The 20,392-nt window shown below is 37.4% G+C and overlaps 2 protein-coding genes across 5 annotated transcripts in view; both read right to left on the reverse strand.

Annotated features, from left to right (window-relative positions):
* Nucleotides 1-2,911: 2,911 nt before the first annotated feature.
* On the reverse strand, nucleotides 2,912-12,481 carry LOC149082591 (uncharacterized). The gene is made up of 3 exons (XM_089235852.1): nucleotides 12,377-12,481; nucleotides 9,433-9,662; nucleotides 2,912-5,768 (listed from the first exon to the last, which is right to left on the reverse strand). Exons 2-3 carry the CDS (start codon nucleotides 9,644-9,646, stop codon nucleotides 4,924-4,926), a joined length of 1,059 nt encoding a protein of 352 aa, XP_089091978.1. The 5' UTR covers nucleotides 9,647-9,662; nucleotides 12,377-12,481; the 3' UTR covers nucleotides 2,912-4,923.
* A 5,248-nt stretch (nucleotides 12,482-17,729) lies between these two features.
* The window catches only part of LOC149082592 (nucleoprotein TPR-like), a 68,608-nt gene continuing 65,945 nt past the window's right edge, over nucleotides 17,730-20,392 (reverse strand). For all 4 annotated transcript variants that reach the window (XM_089235856.1, XM_089235854.1, XM_089235855.1 and 1 more), the window contains one exon: nucleotides 17,730-18,292. In XM_089235856.1, the coding sequence (XP_089091982.1) occupies nucleotides 17,967-18,292 (326 nt within the window). In that variant the 3' untranslated portion in view covers nucleotides 17,730-17,966. The remainder of the gene's footprint in view (nucleotides 18,293-20,392) is intronic.

Here is a 20,392-nt window from a genome sequence, read left to right on the forward strand (position 1 = left end):
TATAGAACAAGGCCTCCGCACGAAGCTCTTGACGTCACTGAAGAAGGCCATTTCACCTATTGCCATTGGATATAGCAGGTCGACGCATGCAATATCTTTACCTTTTTTTTGCAGTATATCCAATGGCAATAGGAGAAATGGTCTTCTTCATTGACGTCACAAGCTTCGTGCGGAGGCCTTGTTCTGTAGGTGGTGTTGCATAGACGCAATTTGTTTCCAAATTTTTTCCAAACTTTTGAGACATCCATTTTTCAAATTTTTGAAATTAAAAAATTTAAACTATTTTAAACTAATTTCTCAATCTGAGAAATCTCTACGTAATGATATTTCTTCTAATACGCACGGTCCATAACTCGTGTTATATTGTTATTTGTCAAAGTATATATACAGTTAGGTGTCAGAGCAATGAGCAAAATTGCCCAAGCTCTTTCCCTCTTGGGACACCAACGAATGGTGATGGTGATGATGAGATATTGTCTTGAATAAAATGTCTACATCATTAAGGCTGATTATAACGTCGTCGTCTTGAGAGGTGATGGGACTTTAATAAATTTACATACAAAATGTAAATGTCAACAACACGTTAAGTAATTATAACCATTTGTACGAAACAAGCTCGTACAAATGATAGCCGCAGGTGTTCATGAATCAGATGTAAGTGTTGGAAAACATATAAATTGAGAAAAAAGCAAAAGAAGTGATTCAAACGCGGGAAGAACACAATAGTTTGATGAAATCAGTCACTATTAAGGTCGTGATGAGAATATAAATGTGGATATATACTTGATCAATTGCTAGTCGCATCGCGATTGGGAATGAATGCGTCGTGGAGTCTGCCCGCCTATTTTCCAATTGATATTAATTATGATTTAATCATCTGAAGACATGATACTGTATAATAATATGATAAATATTATTTGACAAAGAAGAAAATTTGTGGATATTTTCTATCTTATTATACACGGTCTCCAGACTGAAGACATTCAAACGTCATGGCTTATGCCAATGATGGGCAAACGACGGTCCACAGGCCAGATGCGGCCACAATCCTTCCACAAACTCCAGGGCTTTTTATCCGGCGTGCCACAGATTACAAAATAATAATATAGAACGGCGGTTCTCAACCGGTGCTCCTTGTGCACTCTCTAAGGGCTCCGCGGCTGCTCGAGGAAAATAAAAACAACAGAAAAATTCAAAAAATAATTGGGAATATTTTTAAATAGTAAAATAAATCATTGAAAACTGATGAATAATCAAAAAATTGGCCTACGAGGCTCCACCAAAGAACTTTTTTACTTAAAAGGGCTCCGCGAGTCAAAAAATGTCTAATACCACTGGTATAGAAATTTTCAAGTTCAAGGTTTTTTAAAAATTCATTTAAGGAGTGGAGAAGGAGATCTTTTTTCCCCTTTTTTTGCATATGCAAAATATAGTTGTGAGAATTTAAATTGAAATTTATTGAAAAACTTTTGCATATATAAAAACAAATATACATAAAGTTATTAAAATATATCTTATTGATGTTTTTTTTGGCAGTTTTAAAGGACAAATTGTATCTTATTTGCTATTCAACCATGGCAGTCATCAAGGAGTAAAAATTCCAATAACAGTATTCCCCCACGTTAGCCGTCATGTCGGGAAAACAGCAATGAAGACCAGCATGCCGGAAATATCCGTGTTTTACGGCATGCTGGGTAGTTCGAGTCACAGATTTTGGGAAATTCTCAAATGTCTTTATTCTAAAGCCTCATTGAATTGACTGAATACATACAATGATCCTTATTAAACCTCGCATTTCCCGGCATACAATGAAAGAAACCAAACCCCCAACATTTAAAAAGTTGGTGTTCCTCGAGTTTTACGGTATTCTCCGGCTAATGCGAGCGAATACGGTATGAATCAAAATCCGAATATGTCCGGCCAGCCAGAATTTTTTCTCTTTGTGTTTTTCGGCCCGCAACTAAAAGAGTTTGCCAATCCCTGGCTTATACTGCAAGAACAAAACATTCGTGGTTATGAATGTGCTGCACCGTCGTAGGAAATTGCTGCAAGTTACCTGTTAAGATCGAGCAAACGCACTGTCGGCAGCTGCTCTGAGACCAAAAAATTCAGAAGAAAAAAAATTCAGAATATAGTGTCGAACACTAAGGCAATGGATAAAATTACCTACTTGCATTAAAAACCTGGGCAGCAAAAACCCCATATTTTTTGTAAGAAATGCGGCTTAAATATTTTCCACACTTTTTGAATCAATCGCATGATTTTTATCCCTTTCGGACATTTTATACGCTGTATAATAGAACCATACATGTAATTTCTTTGGAAAAGTATATTTTTACGTTCTTATGGAAACGTAAAAAAATCTTTTCTCTCCTTTCTGGCAAAATTTTAACAAAGAACACCGTTGTAAAATTACCGAATTTTAAAGTTGTTGAAGCGGCAAAAACCCTAGTTATATATACCACCGTGACAACAAACACATATTCCGTATAGAACAAACACCCATGTGTGTCAGATGGATGAATAATGCTCTCTTGCACTTTTATAAATGTAGTTGGGGGAACCTATTCAGTTGCCCACATGAAAACAATTTTTCTAACATTCAATTGGGCCCGACTTCGAAAAGGCACCACTCTTCAACCTTTTGAACCATCTTTCTTTGCCTTTTTCCATCCGTACAAATTAGGACACCAACATCAGCAGCATAAGTAGCAATAATCCCTTTTGGTGCCACTGGGAGAATCATGCATACATAAATCATGAAGAAGAGGGAAAAGGATATCGCCAAATCGATAAGAAATTGCGTCTAAAATGGTACCATAACAAATAATTCAAAAATCTAACGGTCGATAATGTCAGAATTAGAAATATAAACGATTGGAGACACATAAAATAACGATTCATTGAAACATTCAAATAAAAAACAATTTATTGATTTGATAAACAAAAACAAAGCTCACTGAATGGCGGGAAAAACAAGTTCTGATCAAAGAACTTTTTTACTGCTTGGCGCAGAACTTCATCTATTATTTCACTATTATGTTTTTATATTATGTTTCATATTATTAAATAAAAAAATTATTACACATTTTTTTTGATTTGTCGAATATATATTTTGTTGTGTGATGTAAATGTGTGCGTGTATATATATATATATATAGCTCCAGTGTAACAATAATACGAGATAAAAAGCGTTTGATCCCTTCTACTACCTTCAAATACATTAACAAACATCTCCAATAATTCTCAAAGTAAAATTGACTGTGCGTTTAAAACTGGTTTGCAGCGTCAAAATGATCAATATACGTCATCAAGAGAGATGACGGTATTTATGAAGCGAGACTTGATTTCCTGAATATGTTAATATTGTTTAAATGCAGGTGTCGGGGAGATATGATCGAAGTGTTCAAAATTTTCAACGGGATGGATAGGATGGACCATAAATTATTAGTACACCGTCAATCGACTGCTTTTACTAGGGGACACCAGTATTGATTGGTAAGGGACAATTCTAGGTTATGATGTCGCAAGGAATTTTTCTCTAATAGGGTTGTTAATAAATGGCATAGCTTACCCCCGCAGGAAGTAAATTGTAACACAATTGACACGTTTAAAAAGAAATACGATAAACATGTTGGGGTAAATCGAGAAGCCATCCATTCTTAGAATAAGGCAACTATTAGTCCATTTTATGATCATTGTATAATATTTTATCATGTATATATATGTATTGTTTATAATTTTTTTGATTGCATTTCTAATTGGGATTTTAGTAATATATGACATCCACACTTATTATGAGCATCTTTTTGTCAGGCACCTCGTTGGGCATTTTGCCTGTTGTGGCCTTGCATGTGTATTTGTGTATCAAATGGACAAATAAACAATAAATATGTTTATTTTAATGCCACCACACCGGTATAACTTTTTACCGGTTACTTTATTTTTATGTTTTGCGTAAAATTCCAACTATTATTTTTGGTGTGCCGAAGCTTCACACCGGCTTAAATTTTATGCGCTATACGGTTAATTTGTTTTCATGTTTGCCTCAGAATTGCACAAATCAATTTTTGGTACGTCGAATTGCAATATTTTAGTAGCTGGCCATTCGGTGAGATATGCAGGGTGCATAGGTGTATATATATATATATGTACACCATGCATACCGGGGGTATGTATCCCCATGTATACCCATAATAGGGCATATGTTATTTTACTGGCGAACTGTTAGGATAGAGGCGTACTTCCAATTAGAAAAAGTATTCAAATAACGTGTAGTACTCAGATATGTCATCCATGTTGCAAGGAATTGTATAGTTATTGAAATAAAAATGTTAACTTTTTATACGAACACCCTGTGCACAAAACCCAGTTACAAAGCTGTTGCCCTGTCTCTCCTGATGCCAACAAGAAAAAAATTGACGTCTCTATATTAATGCAATGATCACTGAGATATTCAAATTCAAAAACAAACGAAGGAAAAATGAGAAAAAACGGCGTTAAATGCGGGTAAAACGATTTAGCCACATTTGACGGGGTTTTTCCCAACTTTCCTCCGTTTTTCGAATTTAAATATCTCTGTGAATAATCCACATCGAGAGGTTAGTGCACCAAACTCTCGGCGAGTATAAAAGGTAAAATGACAATCGCTGACGTTTGAAATCGGCAATAAATAGCAGGTACTGGTGTAATTAGCCCTCGTGTGCAGAAAATGGCCGTGGTGCAACAAAGAAAGATTAAATGACCGAAGGAGCATCGTTGCCTAATAGATATTTTCATTATGGCCAGAAACTTTAGAAGAAGAAAAGACTAAAAATCTAGATGCACACACAGACAGGATCTCGCGTATGACCCTCACCCCCATCTCGATACTGCCTTCAGTAGTGATGATAATTACAGTGATTATCTGCTATTGGGCTGCCTTCAACCGCTAACTTTACGACATTTCCCGCTACGCATATGATACGCGTAACCCGGGCAGCATTGGTGATCACTGGAAGGTAAGCACTCCGTCCTTTTTATGGACATCATCAGCGACAACGAGTACGCTCTTCCTCGAGGAACGGACATGTAGTGCAAGCAGTACTCCAGTCCGCGATCCTTACAGAAGCGGATTATACGACTGTTGTCAGTGAAGCCTCTGAGCCACAGCTGGCTCACGATTCCAGGGACGCAGGACAACGAAGATTCCAGCTCGTAATTACATACGGCGCAGTGAGGGTTGCGATAAACTCTGTCACGGACGTAAACGGGATCCAGATACGATGAGCAAGAAGTCCGAGTCTCGCGGTTCCGCCATGTCGCGGCGCATTTGGAAATTTCCGTCCTAGAACATGATCTCAACTTGATTTGTTTGAGGAATTCGATTTTTCCGGGTCTCGGTACGTACTGACATTGGCACAGAAGCCTGGATCTCAGAATATCTCTCCTTTCCAGCATCAACCAAAGGTTGTCGTCGTAACTCTCGAAGCGTAGATGCTTGTAAACCGACGGTTGGCGGGCCTCTGCGCAGCAATGGATATCGGCATCCCAGGTCAGGATATTGCTCGAGTCGTTATTGCAAATAGCGCAGTAAACGTTCGTGTACGTCGTTCCCGTCACTCGGCTGGTGACGGGTTTGAGGTAGCCTAGTCCATTCTCGCAAAAACTCGATGTTACATTGTTAGACGGTGGGCAGTTCCCAACGGCTGAGGCGCTGGGGATTTCGAATGTATCTTTAGCCAAAGGTAAACAGACCATTCCTTGCCTGTTTGCGGCTGATATCTCTCCTGTAAATGCGAGGGAAAAAAATCATATAGCATTGAAAAATGTCGATCACATATTTCATACAGAACATACTAGAAAATACGTATGTATTGAAAAATATACTTTGAGCTCAAAAATACGTATTCTGTGGAGCATTGTATCTATTACTTTACAGGGTACAAAGTTTTAATCAAAAGCTTAAACCTTGAAACTGTAGATTATAGACAGATTTCTAATTGCAATATTATCCAAACAACTTGAAGACTTCATATATGTCATTTACTTATTATATGGCTGTACAGGCTTTCCCAAATTGTTCGCACATTCTCGCGAATATCTCTGCAACAGTTGACTTGAGAAAAACATTTTCAATTACAAAAATTATTCAAACGACGTGCAGTTACTCAAAAAGTCATCGTAGGCCTACCTATACATGAAAAAAATTGAAAAATTAATTTCCTATGCAGACCCTGTGGGCTACAATTTTCAATTTGTGAAACGTAAATGCGGCTCTGAGAAATCATTTATAAAATATTGCATATATTTTTCAATGTAATATAAACGGAGATATTTGATATTTAAATTTTCAGCATTTATCGCCAATGACTGAGGGTGTGGTTCACATATTGCCTTGTTCGTAAATTAAATTCAAAATTTATAAAAATTCTGCACCTGTGAAAATAATAGTCAAAAATGTAATTGTTATCTATTGTCAGTAAAAAATATAATAATTGAGTTTATTCTATTTTTGTACAGTCCCTAAAAATGGCAATTTCTGAGTTAATGAAAACTGGCCAACATAGAGATAAGTTGCCAAAACTTAGTGATTTTATAATATATTTAATATCTCGATGAATATTGCATTTAACAATGAGAATTTTTTTTGGGAATGACTTTTAAGAGCGGAATCTACATTTCAGTAGCTGGAAGTTTTAGCACATTGGTGATGATAGTATAAAAGTTTACTTCTTCATTTTTTACTGTATTTGACACACCACACATAAAAATTATGAAATTTTGAGTAACTGAACGCCGTTTGAAAACTTTTTGTAGTTGAGAGTATGTTTCTAAAGTCAACGGTTGCAGTGATATCTGCGATGTAAACAATTCGGGTTATCCTACATATCATTGGCTCCTCATATCCAAGGTACGAAGAAATTAGAGCAAACTCATCGTCCACTATCATAGAACTATAATCTGGTTTTTTGCCATTCCAAGTGGCATACAATCGTTAGGGTGAACGTACACTGCTCGTGTGACTCGTTGAGCTTGCGAGGATATGGTGACAAGCAACGCGCCAGGCTAGTCAGTGACTTGTTAAGTCACATCTACATACACGTGCTAATTGTTGCCCTTGAGGGGTTTGCTGAAATGTTCATCTATTTGTACGGCTACTTTACCAAACACCAACTCCGGCCATATAGCAATTTACTGCCAATAATAAGTTGGGTTGGAAATGAAGATGAAACTCGGGCGCTTATTTGTACGGTTGTCACGAAATATTTCATTCCGAGAAAAGCTAGAAGAACGTCAAACTTGGGAAGACTCGCCAATGGTGAGTTCATCAAAGAGACTTGTGATGCTTCGATTGCAACAATCTGTGCGTGGGCAAGGGAAAAAAAGAGAAGAAAGACAACAGCGAAATCTCGACACGTATCCATTCATTACCCTACTATCAAAGCGAGCAAGTACAGTAAGTAAACACACCTTTGAAAAAACATGATAGGAAGCATTGATTTGTTATAGCAGTGTTTCTCAAAGTGTGCGTCGCGGTGAGCTCGAGATATTGATCTGTGTGCCTATTTATGCTCTGAAGTGATTCCACATTTGAACAATGAACTGAGCGGAAGAGCCGCGGTTGAAAAAAAATTGCGAACCACTGGGTTATAGTGATAATACTGACGTCAAACTTCGTTTAAAGGTGGCGGATGAGTCAGCCTAGGTTTCAAGGAGCTCTGCTCTCTCACCTGTAACTTATACCTAGAAAACTTTCGCGCTGTGTTTAATGAGTCAAACAAAAGTTTTATGTTTCCTCAAGGAAACATTCGCCAAGTAAAAAATGCACATTGAAATATTCAACACCTCGTAAGAGAGGCAACTCAATGGCGAGAAAAATATGATGCCAAGTTTTTACTTTCATTGGCACCTGCATATCTATTTTAGTTTGACTTACGTTGGACACACGAAGACTTTGTTTTTGAAAATTGATCATTATTTTTCGGTTTAAAATGTGTTTGAATTAAAAAAAAACCGGAATTTTTATTTATCTCAAAGATGGTCCGAAAAATCAGGAAATCTTTTACCGAAATGTGAGGTGAGAGTGGCGAAAATAATTGAATATAAATATCCCGATGAATATTTTACTCAAAACATCGAACTTCCTCTAATTGACTCATTAAATATAAGATGAATAGCTTCTATAAATATAACTCTAATTAGTAGGGGACCGTGCAGAAAGAGAGAGAAAGAGAGAAATAAAATTTGTGACCCTTCTGAAAAAAAAAATGTCATATCCTATTATCAAGGCCACAACTGGAAACGAAAATTTATCCTGTCGCACTGGGTCAGTAGCAATTTTGGCGCCCATCCTCACGTTAACTTTTAAAGTTAAAGAGTAAACTCAACGCCTTCTAGGTCCAGCCCCAGGGTCACTCGACCCTCCCCCGTCTTTTTTTCTTTCAACCCAATCACAACTCCGGTCTATCGACTTGGGCAATTTACTACGAAATGAATTGTGCAGGAACTATGCATGTGTGCATAACAATCTGGATAGGCATCCAGTTTAGGGTTGCATTTAATTTTCAAACTATGAGTGAAGTTTAAAAGCCCCTCAATATTGAATGAATGTTTGAGGGCGTGTGGGTTAAAGTCAGAATGGTGTAAGTCAATTAATCCTCATTTCGAGAAAAATGAAGGTTTTACTAGAATTGTTGTCATTGGTTTCCATATTAAAAATTTTGTGACAACAATCTGGTGGCGAAATATTAAAGCTGAGACTTAGTTTACTTTTTCTTTCAACAGTTTAGCACTAGATAGCATTTCGGGACTCAAGTCAGAACTGTGGAAATTGTGACTCTTGCTCTACTTTGAGGGCCCAGCGGGACAGTGAGAGTGCCACACCACCTCGGGTCAAATCAGTCAGTCTATTTTCTCGCAATGTCTCTGTAACTCGGCCCTAGATTATTCCTGGAGAGCGTATGTGAGGATACATCTCCTGGATAGTGAACTAGGAATGCTGAAGTGCTACCTGGTGCCCACAGATATGCTCGAAGGTTTAGACTTTGCAGTTTAGACAAGAGGGGCCTGTTTGACATAAGATATAGTCACAGTATCTCGAATCTGACCCCTGCTGACTGTCGAACAGGGGTATAATGTCCGTTTTGCCTCGTCAGATCTGTACTGGCAGGATTTGCAACGTTAATCTTCGGAAAGGAGCCTGTATGGGTTCCAAAGTCTAGGTTAGGGGTACGCTGTCATTACGCCACTCTGACTTTAACCTCCCTGATTTGTTCCATTGTAAAACTGTTGCTCTCTGCGGTGAGACTTTAACGGAGAGATCGGCTTGCATTCACGCCTCGAAGTTCAGGACCTCAGGAAATAAACTTCAACAGTTTCATTAAAACATTGAAACAAGTTAAAAAATGTGCAAATTTGATTCATGAGAAAAAGTATGTGTTCTTTACTAACCTTTCATTCTGAATGGAGAATCCGAGCAACAGTCCCCGTAGGTGACACAAGACGATTCGCAGGAGCAAGGAAAAGCTTTATCGTCTCTCAGTGATTCGGCAACGTTACGTGGATTACATTTCTTCGAACAGGTTCCCATTTCATTAAGGAGCAAACCAAAACCTGGGTTGGCCATCATCACGGTCAGCGTCATCATCACAGCCAAAGTCATCATTTCTCACTTTTATTATCTGTAACAATTTGAAATTATGAGATTTTTTTCTTTGATATATGCACAAATATTGGTAACAACGTTATTTTATGATAATTCGTTGATAATTCGTAATTTTATTGGATAAACTTTTTATTTCATTTTATTTATTCATTGACGGCATTTTTTTCCTGAAAAGAAGTTAAAACAGTAGTTAAAAAAAATTTAACATCTTCATGGTAAATACTGCTTAATTTTTTGCCAAAAGAATTGAAAAATTCTGGGATTCGGTAATGCAGTTAATTCACCTTGTTCTGATATTTACGTAGTGAAAAATTTACGTAATGTAGCCGTTGAAAACAGACATGCCTACATGCTATATACGTCAAAAGGCGGATATTCTGTTATCATGACGGAAGTTACATAAAACGCCAAGTGTGACGTTAAAAACGCTGATTGGGAAGAGGTGAATGAAGAGAATATACTAGAAATTATTGTTCTTTACAATTTCGTCTCAAAAAATATTTCAAATCAAACAAATTATTGGGTTAAAAGAATTTTGCTTATATTCTTCAAAATTCTCGTATATAGCCGTTTTTCACAATTTTAAACTACTTTTGAGGAACTTTCGCTTCTTTATAATCTAGCTCAATGTTTCTCAGAGTGTCTGTCACGGCTCCTAGGCCCTCGTGAAAGCGCCAATTTTTGTCACGAGTGTCGTGATAGTAAATGCCTATTTGTGCTACGAAGTGGTAATTTTATAAGTGAAAATGTCTATTATGAACTATTCTTGGGCATCGCAGATGAATCATGATTTGAGCAAGGGAGCTGCGGGTGATAAATTTTTAAGGGCCCCTGATCTAGCTGATTCAAACGCATGAATCAACATGGCTTTTGAATCTGAGAATGATTTTTCGATTTCAGAGAGCGAAATAAACAGAAATGACATGATGTGATATCTAGCGGACAAGTGGATATGATAAAACATCCCAGTACATCTCATTGAATTTGTTTTGGCTGACCAAAGAGAAAAAAGCTTTAAAAATCTCATTTTCGTTGCGTTCCTCAGAAGCAATTTGCGCACTGAATATACAGGGTGGTTCAGAAAAGATAGGGAAATACTTTAAGAGGTGATAGTACACACCAATACAAACAATTGCCATCAAAAAATGTATGGTCTAACATGAAACGCTCACGCGCTAGCGCGTTTCGAAACGGCCGCTCCGCAAACGTTATAACGGCATAACTGTTGAAATTTAACGGGAGAAAAAAGAACACCATGAATGCAAATGTAACCTGGGGAAGAAGAAGAAATCGCGTGCAAATCTGCGTCACAATGAATAAAAGGCGTGGACGCCACACCTGTGAAGTTATTCCAGTTATATTATGGTTCTCATTATTGTATGGTTCTCTAACATGTGGTAGCCGTACCCCTGAGTGATAGGTTATTAAAGGATGCGCGAAGAATGTAACCGATGCACTCATTGGTTGCATTTTCAAGTTTTATAAAAGAACTTCTATAAAAGTTTTATATCGTAATCCCGGCCCAAGGATACAAACGCCTCTTAGGTCGGCATTACAATATAAACGTTTTGGGAAGTTCTTTTATAAAACTTGAAAAATGCAACAAATGAGAATATCGGCTATTGTTTGCAATAGACCTATTGGTTTTTTCCAAGATTTGTAAAAATTATTTTATCAAACTTTCATAGTGTAATCCCGGCCTTAAATATTTTCAAGCAGAATGAAACCTTCCTACGCATATGCAGAAGCAGACGTATTTCTAGTGAGCGTTTCTGAGGATATTGCAAGCCTTCTAGACATTAATTTCTAGACGCAGGAGTAAATTTACAACGCCTTTCATGCGTTTTAAGTAACTTTATCGTAAGTAACTTATCATGAGCCTTTCAAGTATATTTGCTGTGATATTCACGCTTTTCCATGAGGTGCGCGTCTCCAATGCACTCCCAAAGGTACATGAAACATCAGAGATTATGAACAACGGATCTAATTGGACACCCTGTAAAAATAATCAATCGATAAAAGCCGATTTTGACTTCTTGATTATATTTCCATATTCGCACGAAATTTTATTTCAATGTGATAAAAAGACATCAACAACTGAAGCATGCTTACCAAAACCGAGCTCCGAAATTTCTGGATGAAATGAAACAAAGCATTTACGTGATTGCAGTGAAGAATCTGAACAATAAATTTTTACTCGATCCTATATCATCACATTCCTGAAAACGGGTTGGTGAAAAAAAATTGGTTAAAAAACCTGAATTCATCAAATCCATGGGCGCGGTAGTCCAGGTCGATAAGATACTCGCCTAAAGTACCAAAGGATGTTTAGATGTGTCGCGAGTTTGATACCTGGTTCGTCCTTGTCAGAAAACTTTCCTGACACAGAGGTACAACAAAAAACGGCGACTTGACCGCAGAGAAAATTTCTACCGCAGGGAGTCCCCCATCGAGGGGTTAGCGCACCAACCTCTCGATGAGTATAAAAAACAAGCCTGCCGTTCGAAACCAGCAATAAATTGTAGGTGCCGGTCTAATTAGCCCTCGTGTGCAGAAAATGAACGTGGTGCGATAAAAATGATCAATAATCAAAATGATCAACCAATCCATGTCGATCTCCTATCCACAAATTAAGACTAAGTTTAAACCATATCGATGAATACCAGCCTTAATCATGAATAATTAATTACTAATTAAAAAGAACATTATTAACAGAATAAAAGTACTTACACGTGTTTTTTTTTCTTTTTGAGATTGTGAAAGCCGTAAACTAAGATGTCGCAAGTATGTGTCGTGTTCTGCGTTTATTTAGATTTACTTTGACAGTGAAGAAAACATAGTCTATATATATAACTCCAAATTTAAAAAGCATCCGAGTCGGATGTTCGACCAATCAGATGAGCTTCCGCTTACGAACGAATTGGAAAAGATAACATCACGTTGAAATAACGAGGAGAAAAACCCTCTCTTTTAGCCTACTTCTGTGAAACTTTTAATAGACGTACGAGCTTAATTCGACGCAACTAATGACGACTCTTCAAGAGAGTACTTTCCATACTTCCGTTCTGGGAAGCTAATTTGGATTTTGGGGGGGACCTTAATGAATAAACTTCGTAGAGAAAGACGGCTTTTTTCATATTTCGTCCGATTTTAAGATTGGCCCCGTTATTATACAAGACTCGAGAATAATTACTCGCATCATGAAATAAAATTTCTGTGAAATATTTTCTGTTGTGTGCGAAGTTCTGCCATTCACTAATGTGTTTTGGTGTGTTGCATACTATTTCTTCCAAATTTTTTATCTTAAGATAACGCTAAAGTTCTCTTATTTACTAGTTAGAGGGAGCTATCGCTATCTTATAGAAAGAGAAATGGCAATTTATGCGCATTGCTTCAGAACGCATGCAAGCACATATACATATTTTCAAAAATTTCAGAAACCTGATTAGTTTTGACTTGCATCACCATAGAAAATATATACCTAAGGAGCACCAATTGTCGTCATTTTTCACCCTTAAATACCATTTACCTCGTAATTTAACGAATGGTAAATTAGTATATTCTCTCGTGACAGTAAATACATCATTTTCTAAATATAGGCTCTGTTAACACTTCTTATGCGGGCGAATTTCAGCCGTAAGGAGCCGTTCAAGTATTACGTAAGCAAATTTTCAGCCATTTCTGACCCCCCTCCCCCGTTGTCAGCAGAATTTCGTCATCACTGCCTCCAAACTCCTAACGCATATTGGTGGGATCAGAAACGTTCGAGGGAGGGGAGCATAGGGGCTCATGCACCTCCCTCCACGAAAGAAAAAAAAAATTTTTTTAATTCAAAAAATATTTAAACAAAATTTTTTAATTAAAATTTTGAAAGGAAATATCTTTATATGTGTGTGTTCGATTTCTGTTAATTTCAATGCTATTTGAAGGGTAAGAAGCCATATATGGTAAACCCTTGACCCGCGGACCAAATGTGATCCTGAAGGTTATCTCATGTGGCTTGCCCTCCTCAAACCTAATTTTGTAAAAATGAACTAAGCGGCACATTTACAAATCGCTTAAATGACCCGTGGCACAATTCTAGAGCATTTAAGTGGCCCGTGGCACATTTTCAGATCACTGAAGTAGGCCTCAGCGATCACTTTCACATTCAAAGATCACCTAAGTAACCCGCGATACAGTTATAGAACACTTAAACGATCCGTGGCACATTTAGAGATTCCTTGAGTGACATGTAACACAGTTTTAGAGCACTTAAGCGGCCCCCAGTGTGGTCCTACATCGCTCAAATTACCCGCGAAACATTCCCAGATTACTTAAGTGATCCGTGGTATAATTACGGATCATTTAAGTGGTGCGTGGTTCCGTGGCACAGCTCCAGAGCACTTAAGCGGCCCGGAAACATTTCCAGAGCACTTGAAGCATCCGTGAAATATTTAGAGATCATTAAAGTGGCTCTGTAGGGGGACTTATCAATAGGTAGAATGTTAGTTCAGGTGCCCAATAACTACCGAAAAGTTTTTTTCCGTTTTTGGCGCACCGAATAAGATGTCATTAAGAATATTTCATAACTTCATAAAGTTTGGTTGATGACGTAAGCGTCACCAAAAGTCAGCAAATCGGAAACCCCCTTCCCCCCATCGATGCTGCTGACGTAATACTCGAATGACCCCTAATGGGCAAAGTGTTTTATCGTTTGTCCTAAACGCATCACCAGACCGATACAATATTGTAACTCAGTGAAAAAAAGGTGAGATTATTCCATATGCAGACCCTTCGATCGAACCATAGGCGTACGCAGAATTTTCTCGAGGGGGGGGGGGGTTAGGTTTTTTCCTGCAAAATAACATTATAATCTTGGCTCTGGGGAGGGGGGGTTAGAACTCAACCCCCCCCCCTTGAGTACGCCAGTGGATCGAACTACCTCATTCTGGCTTTTTTCTCACATCAAAAGGACACCAAAAATCTGGTAAGCCTCCACATACTACTGCAACTTAACCATGCATGCACCATGTTAAAAGCGGTCACACCACTTATTATTCAAATGGTGGTGCCATCTGTTGTGTAAACGATTTTGCCAAGGGTGCTCACATGCATCCTCATTTTAAAATTTCGTAATATTTCGTAAATTCTCTTTTTGTTCTGCTGTGTTAACACTTATGCGGGCGACTTTGAGCTCTAATAGAATCGTTTGCTACCATCGCGCTTATATTACTGAGAGAGTATGACGTCAGCGGTCTCCGCCTTGGCAGTGCCAACACCTTCTAGAGCTGTAATGAAATAAATAATTTAATCTTTTTTCATCTTTAGATGAGTTTTTTTCAATCTTTAAAACGCAATATTTAACAACCGAACTGTATATGAATTACATTTCAACGGGAAAATTGACAGGCACTAACTTTGTTTTCACCGAGTCACGTGATTTCTTTGCATTTGATGTCGCTGCCGTCGCGGCGGCTGGATATTCCCTCCAGTAATATAAGCTCGATGTTTGCTAAGCATCACTAGCCTGGTACAACGAGGTAGAACCCCTTAATACCCGTATATGAAGGCGTCTTACTACGAGGGAGTGCCCAAAAGTATATAACCGGAATTTTAATTTTACAATTTGTTTATATTTTTACAAAAATTCTTGTTCCCTTGAAAGTACTGTTTATTACTAATACACTCAGGGCCGATTCTGGAAAATTTTCACATGTAAGCGAATATTTTGGTGATAAAAAAATCCCCCCCTCCTCAGTTAGCGCCTTATGCGGCTGCGTAGTTCACAGGATTAATGATCCGGCACGTGAATACATTTGTCTTTTCTTGCACTGTTAAAAATATTTTTTGAAATTTATCGGTTGTGATGCCAGACAACGCCTCCATCTTTTTTATTTGCACCTCATCCGTGTTGGCAAAACTTTCATTTCAGTCCCCTCTTAATCCGTAGGAATAAAGAAAAGTCACGCGGAGCTAATCGAGTGAATAATGAGAAATCAAGTTAATAGTCCGGATGGAGCACAGGAGTTATAGTTTCTTGTTAACAATTAGCGCACTGTGAAGGATGTGCGAAGCGCAGCATTGTCATGATGCAAAAGCCCGTCTCACAAATCGGGTCTTTTCTTTGCACACTATTGTGCAATCTTAGCAGCTAACTTTCAAACCCATAGCAGCATCCCCGTAAGATGTTTCTATCATCCCAACACCTGCGGTTGCCTTTTTCCAAGCAGCAAACAAAACTTCACAGCCCGCATAGTTTACGTAAGTCTGCCATGACCAAAAACAAGGAACAGGCCAAACTTCCAGGAAAAAAATTCACGGATGCCAAACACAACATTCCTAAGCAAGGCCACTTTGACTACGGATGCTTCGCTTACCGTAAGGCAATTCTGGTTACTTTTGGATACTCTCTCCCATATAGCAACTTTGTCAATTGAAAGATCATTGCATAATGAAACATCATTGCATATACGCAACTACACCCCCCTCCCCCACGTTATGGCTTTTCTTCTCATATCAAAACACCAGGAAAAAAAAATCTAGTATATCTCCATATATACTACTGTTGTGTGTGCATACATCTTTCATCTTTAGTACACATAATTTAAGTGATGTCGCCAATGGCACGCGCATTCTTATTTTCAAATTTCTTAAGCTTATTTACAAATAAGTAACCCTTTGTTTTGCTGGAAACTGAAATAACTAATGCCATCTATCAAATTAATGAAAAAATGCATGCTGTTTGTTAATTGATTGATAACCGGTTTTTACTCAGCAATTAGTGTTTATTTTAGTTGGTGGATGACAGCAGAGGTTCCGATAAATTTTTTTTTTCAAAGCTGGTTTAAATATCTTCATTTAATGAACATGTGAACTCACAATCACGGGATGGCTCTGGCAGCTAACAGCACTATGAACGTTTGAAGTTGAAATATATCTTCACTCAGTTTTTTCTTTTCTTTAAGATTTTAACTCTGTTTATCATGGGCCCCCAACATGAGTAGGGATGCAGCTTCAGATAAATCATATTTTGTATCCTGTAAATTTTATGAGGTGGTGGGCACCAGATATCTCGGCTAAGGGGCCTGGCTGCAGGATATAGGACTATGAGTGTATGCAATACACGTTTGTATAGTGCTGGCTCCAGAAAGCAGTGCGGTGAATCAGGATTGTTTCAGTTGGGCTGATTTAATGTCAGCAATATTGTATGCAGCAACAAAATAAAATCAGCAGATCTTCACAGTTCAGACTAGAATGTAAGATTTCGCCAGTTTTTAGCTAAGCCATCACATGCTTACAAAATGGCTCTTATGAAATCTGGGGGGGGAGGGGGGGGGAGAGGGCATATAAGTGTAAAAATGTAATGTATCTATGGGTAAGGTGCATGTCTTCAGGAGTGACAAGGATGGACCCTATATTTTTTGCGCTGTGCTAGTTTGACTTACAGTGCTTCTTCGTGATTGAGAAAATCTTGGCCCTATTAAGCCAAGAGAAAACACAAAAACCTAATCACAGAATGCAGATGAAATGGCCTAATCACAGATAAAAAAGCCAAGAAACCAGTTAAAAATCTAACAGTCTATCAAATATGAGACAGACAAAATCACCTAATCACAAACAAGCACCATAAGCCAGACCTGCACAAAACATAAATATAGGCTTCGTCCTCAACTGCAAAGGTGCTTGGCACTAGAGAGAAATCAAAATTTTAAATAGAAATCCAGATCTGCAGCAGCCTTATAACCTGAAAAGATCCAATAGCCTCATGTCAGTTGTTTTCCACCCACGGTTCCCTTAGGCTTTATCTTTTATCAGTGGCTCAGAAAAATAGCCTAAAAAAATTAAAGCACTGAACAGGCACAAATCAGTGTGGTGTCCCTAGGAGCTGTGATGCATACTTTGAGAAGCACTGCCTTATGGGAACAAATAATTTCAAGGAATCACAAGTGAAAAGCAAACAATCGTTTAGTTTATAATTATAAAAATTTGAAATAATGACCTCACTGAATCAGCATAGAACTACCCAATAATACAAAAAAATTAATTTTAATTACTTCACACAAAAGCAGATTCATATGCGCATGATCAGTAAAAAATTCAGTTTTAAAAATACACATCTTTATTTTATTTTCTACAGTCCACTCATCAAGGAGAAAGAAATTTTTTAAAACACAAGCTTTTCGAATATGATGTTGTTTTTCACAAATAATAAGAATAGAAAGAAAAGGTAAAACACCCAACAATATCGGGAACCAAACATACAGCTTTCAGTATATTTTCATCACTGAAGTCAACCTGAGAATATCCTCCACGAATCCTTAAAAACATAAAAATGCATCTAGAACATTCTTGGGCCTCGACGATAACCTCCACGACCTCTTCGAGGAGACCACGAACCCCTCTGTGCATTTGTGGAAGAGTTGGCGGCTGCATTACTTCCACCTCTGTACCGCATACGGCGAGCTCGCTGCCCACGTGGTGCGCTTTCTTTAGGGGTATCTTTTCTAGGCATCTGAGCAGCAACGTACTGACCTGGTGGATGCGTGTTTGCCGGTGAGGCACTTGTTGCTGTAGATGATGGAGTAGGTGTAGGTTGGGCTGACAGTGATGGTTTTTCTGGTTCTTCCCAGATGATTGGTTTTCGAACAGACTGGGATGCTGCAGCTAAACGTTAGATGGACAACAAAAAGATAAGAGACATTAAAATTTGCAAAATTTAGAAACAAGATATAGTAAAACCTATCTAATGGAATCGCAAGGGACCCGAAATATTTTTTTCATTTTAGCTTTTATTAAGGTTCATTTAAAATAATCTTTAAAATTATGTCATGATCTCATTGAACTCGATGTAATTGAAATAAAAAATAAAAGCAAATTAATTGAAAATAAAATATATAATTAAAAAATAAAATAATGTACATAATTGACTACAATTACTTATCACTTGATATGAATTATATTATTTATTGAAAACCACATCCATATTCACTTTAACATTACATTTATGCACTGTGATCTACAAATAATCTGCTACACAAAAATGGGTGATAGATGATCCCAAGTGGAACATAAAACACCTTACCAACCCTGTCCTATCTGGAACCATATCATTACGGTGGATGATCAATTATGGAAAAAATGTGTCAAGTCCGAAAAACAAATTTGTGCAATTTTTGTAGGATTCACATGTAAATTAAGCACATATTTGGAAAGAGCAGAAAAAATCCTATGAGGTTTCACCATTTCCATCAGAATATCTGAATTTAATGGCGGCTAAAAGCGCTGAAAGATTGGTGAAGTACAATCGGGTTGTAACCAAAATTTATAATTGTCAATTTGGGGAACATCCTACTAGCTAAAATCATTCAAATTTAACAAAAAATTGTCCATTGCACCAGCTTTTGAAACAGCTTCTGCATATTGGTGTTCTAGTTAAGAAATTTATATGTAATACATCAATGTTTGTCAATGTAGTCATTTTAGTAGATTTTTTGTCAGCAATTGGATTTTGTTCATTCACCGATCTCTTTACGCCTGTAGCACAAAATTAAATCCAGATATCCTAAAAGAGGTGGTGTCACCTTTTTTGAATTTTTTCTGCAAAATCAAATTGTTGCCAAAATCTTTACAACCAATTCCAAAATTTCATGAAATATCTACTTTGACGAACGTTAATTTCAGTGATGTATTGTACACAAAAGGCTAAATTTCTCCTGAACTATAACGCTGATATGGTTTATTGTACTCTTTGAAAAGCTGGTGCAATGGACAAGTTTTCGCTAAATTTGTCTGATTGTAGCTAGAAGGGTGTTTTCAGAATTGGCAATTAAAAATGTTGGTGGCAATTCGATTTTGAACTTTGTCAATCGTACAAGTATTGTAGCTTAGCTTGCTGTTAAATCCAGATATTCTGATAAAAATAGCGACACCCCCATAAGATTTTTTTCTGCTCTTTCTAAATATGTGCTTAGTTTGCATGTAGGTCTTTAAGAAACAGCAGACACACAAATTCATGTTCTTCAGACTTGACACATTTCTTCCATAACCAATCATCCACCACAACTCACATGGTTTGAGATAGGACAGGGTTGATATGGTGTTTCATAGTCCACTCGAGCACGTCTATCAACCATTTTTGTTTTGGCAGATTTGCAGTTCACCCTGTATACAGCACACATTACATATTCACATCGCCAAATAGTGAGTGAAAAATTAAAAAAAGTTCTATAAAAAAATGAAATATTATTTATTTAAAGTTGTAAATAGGTTTCCTGTATGTAATTCACATTCTATCTACCTACATGTAAATCAGCATTGGACAAAAAAAAATCTAGCTACCAGAACAATATTTTAAGTGCCGAAAAAATGTTTAACTGAAGAAAAAGGTCCAAAATAATGTTTCTTTTCAATTTTTCAGAGCATAGTGACCCTCTTTCATGTCGCAAGTATGCTGCTATAAGTTCTGCAATTTAGTAACTACACAAAAAACTTTAAAAAAAACAACATAAAAACAAAAAACTGCGGCAATATCAATTTTTCAGTCGCTATGGTGACCTGGCGCATGGGATTTTTACACCTAGTTGAATAAACTGAACTGCTAAGCTTCTCGATTTATCCCAATATGTGTTTATATTTCTTTTTAAACGTGTGAATTGTGTTAGAAGTAATGACCCCCAGAGGTAAATTATTCCACTTATTCACAACCCTATTAGAGAAAAACTCCCTGCAACACCATAACCTAGAGTTGTCCCTTACCAATCTATA

This window comes from Pholcus phalangioides, unplaced genomic scaffold (genome assembly GCF_987345545.1).
Source record: "Pholcus phalangioides strain wild (caught in Gottingen) unplaced genomic scaffold, Ppha-v1.0 ptg000009l_1, whole genome shotgun sequence".
NCBI classification, from domain to species: domain Eukaryota; kingdom Metazoa; phylum Arthropoda; class Arachnida; order Araneae; family Pholcidae; genus Pholcus; species Pholcus phalangioides.

What these genes read in the sequence shown, in the direction of transcription:
- LOC149082591 (XM_089235852.1), bottom strand. Translation starts at nt 9,646, where the DNA reads ATGATGACTTTGGCTGTGATGATGACGCTGACCGTGATGATGGCCAAC. An exon ending in TTCTCCATTCAGAATGAAAG is followed by an intron (nt 5,769 to 9,432) that starts GTTAGTAAAGAA and finishes TCGCATTTACAG; the next exon opens with GAGAGATATCAGCCGCAAAC.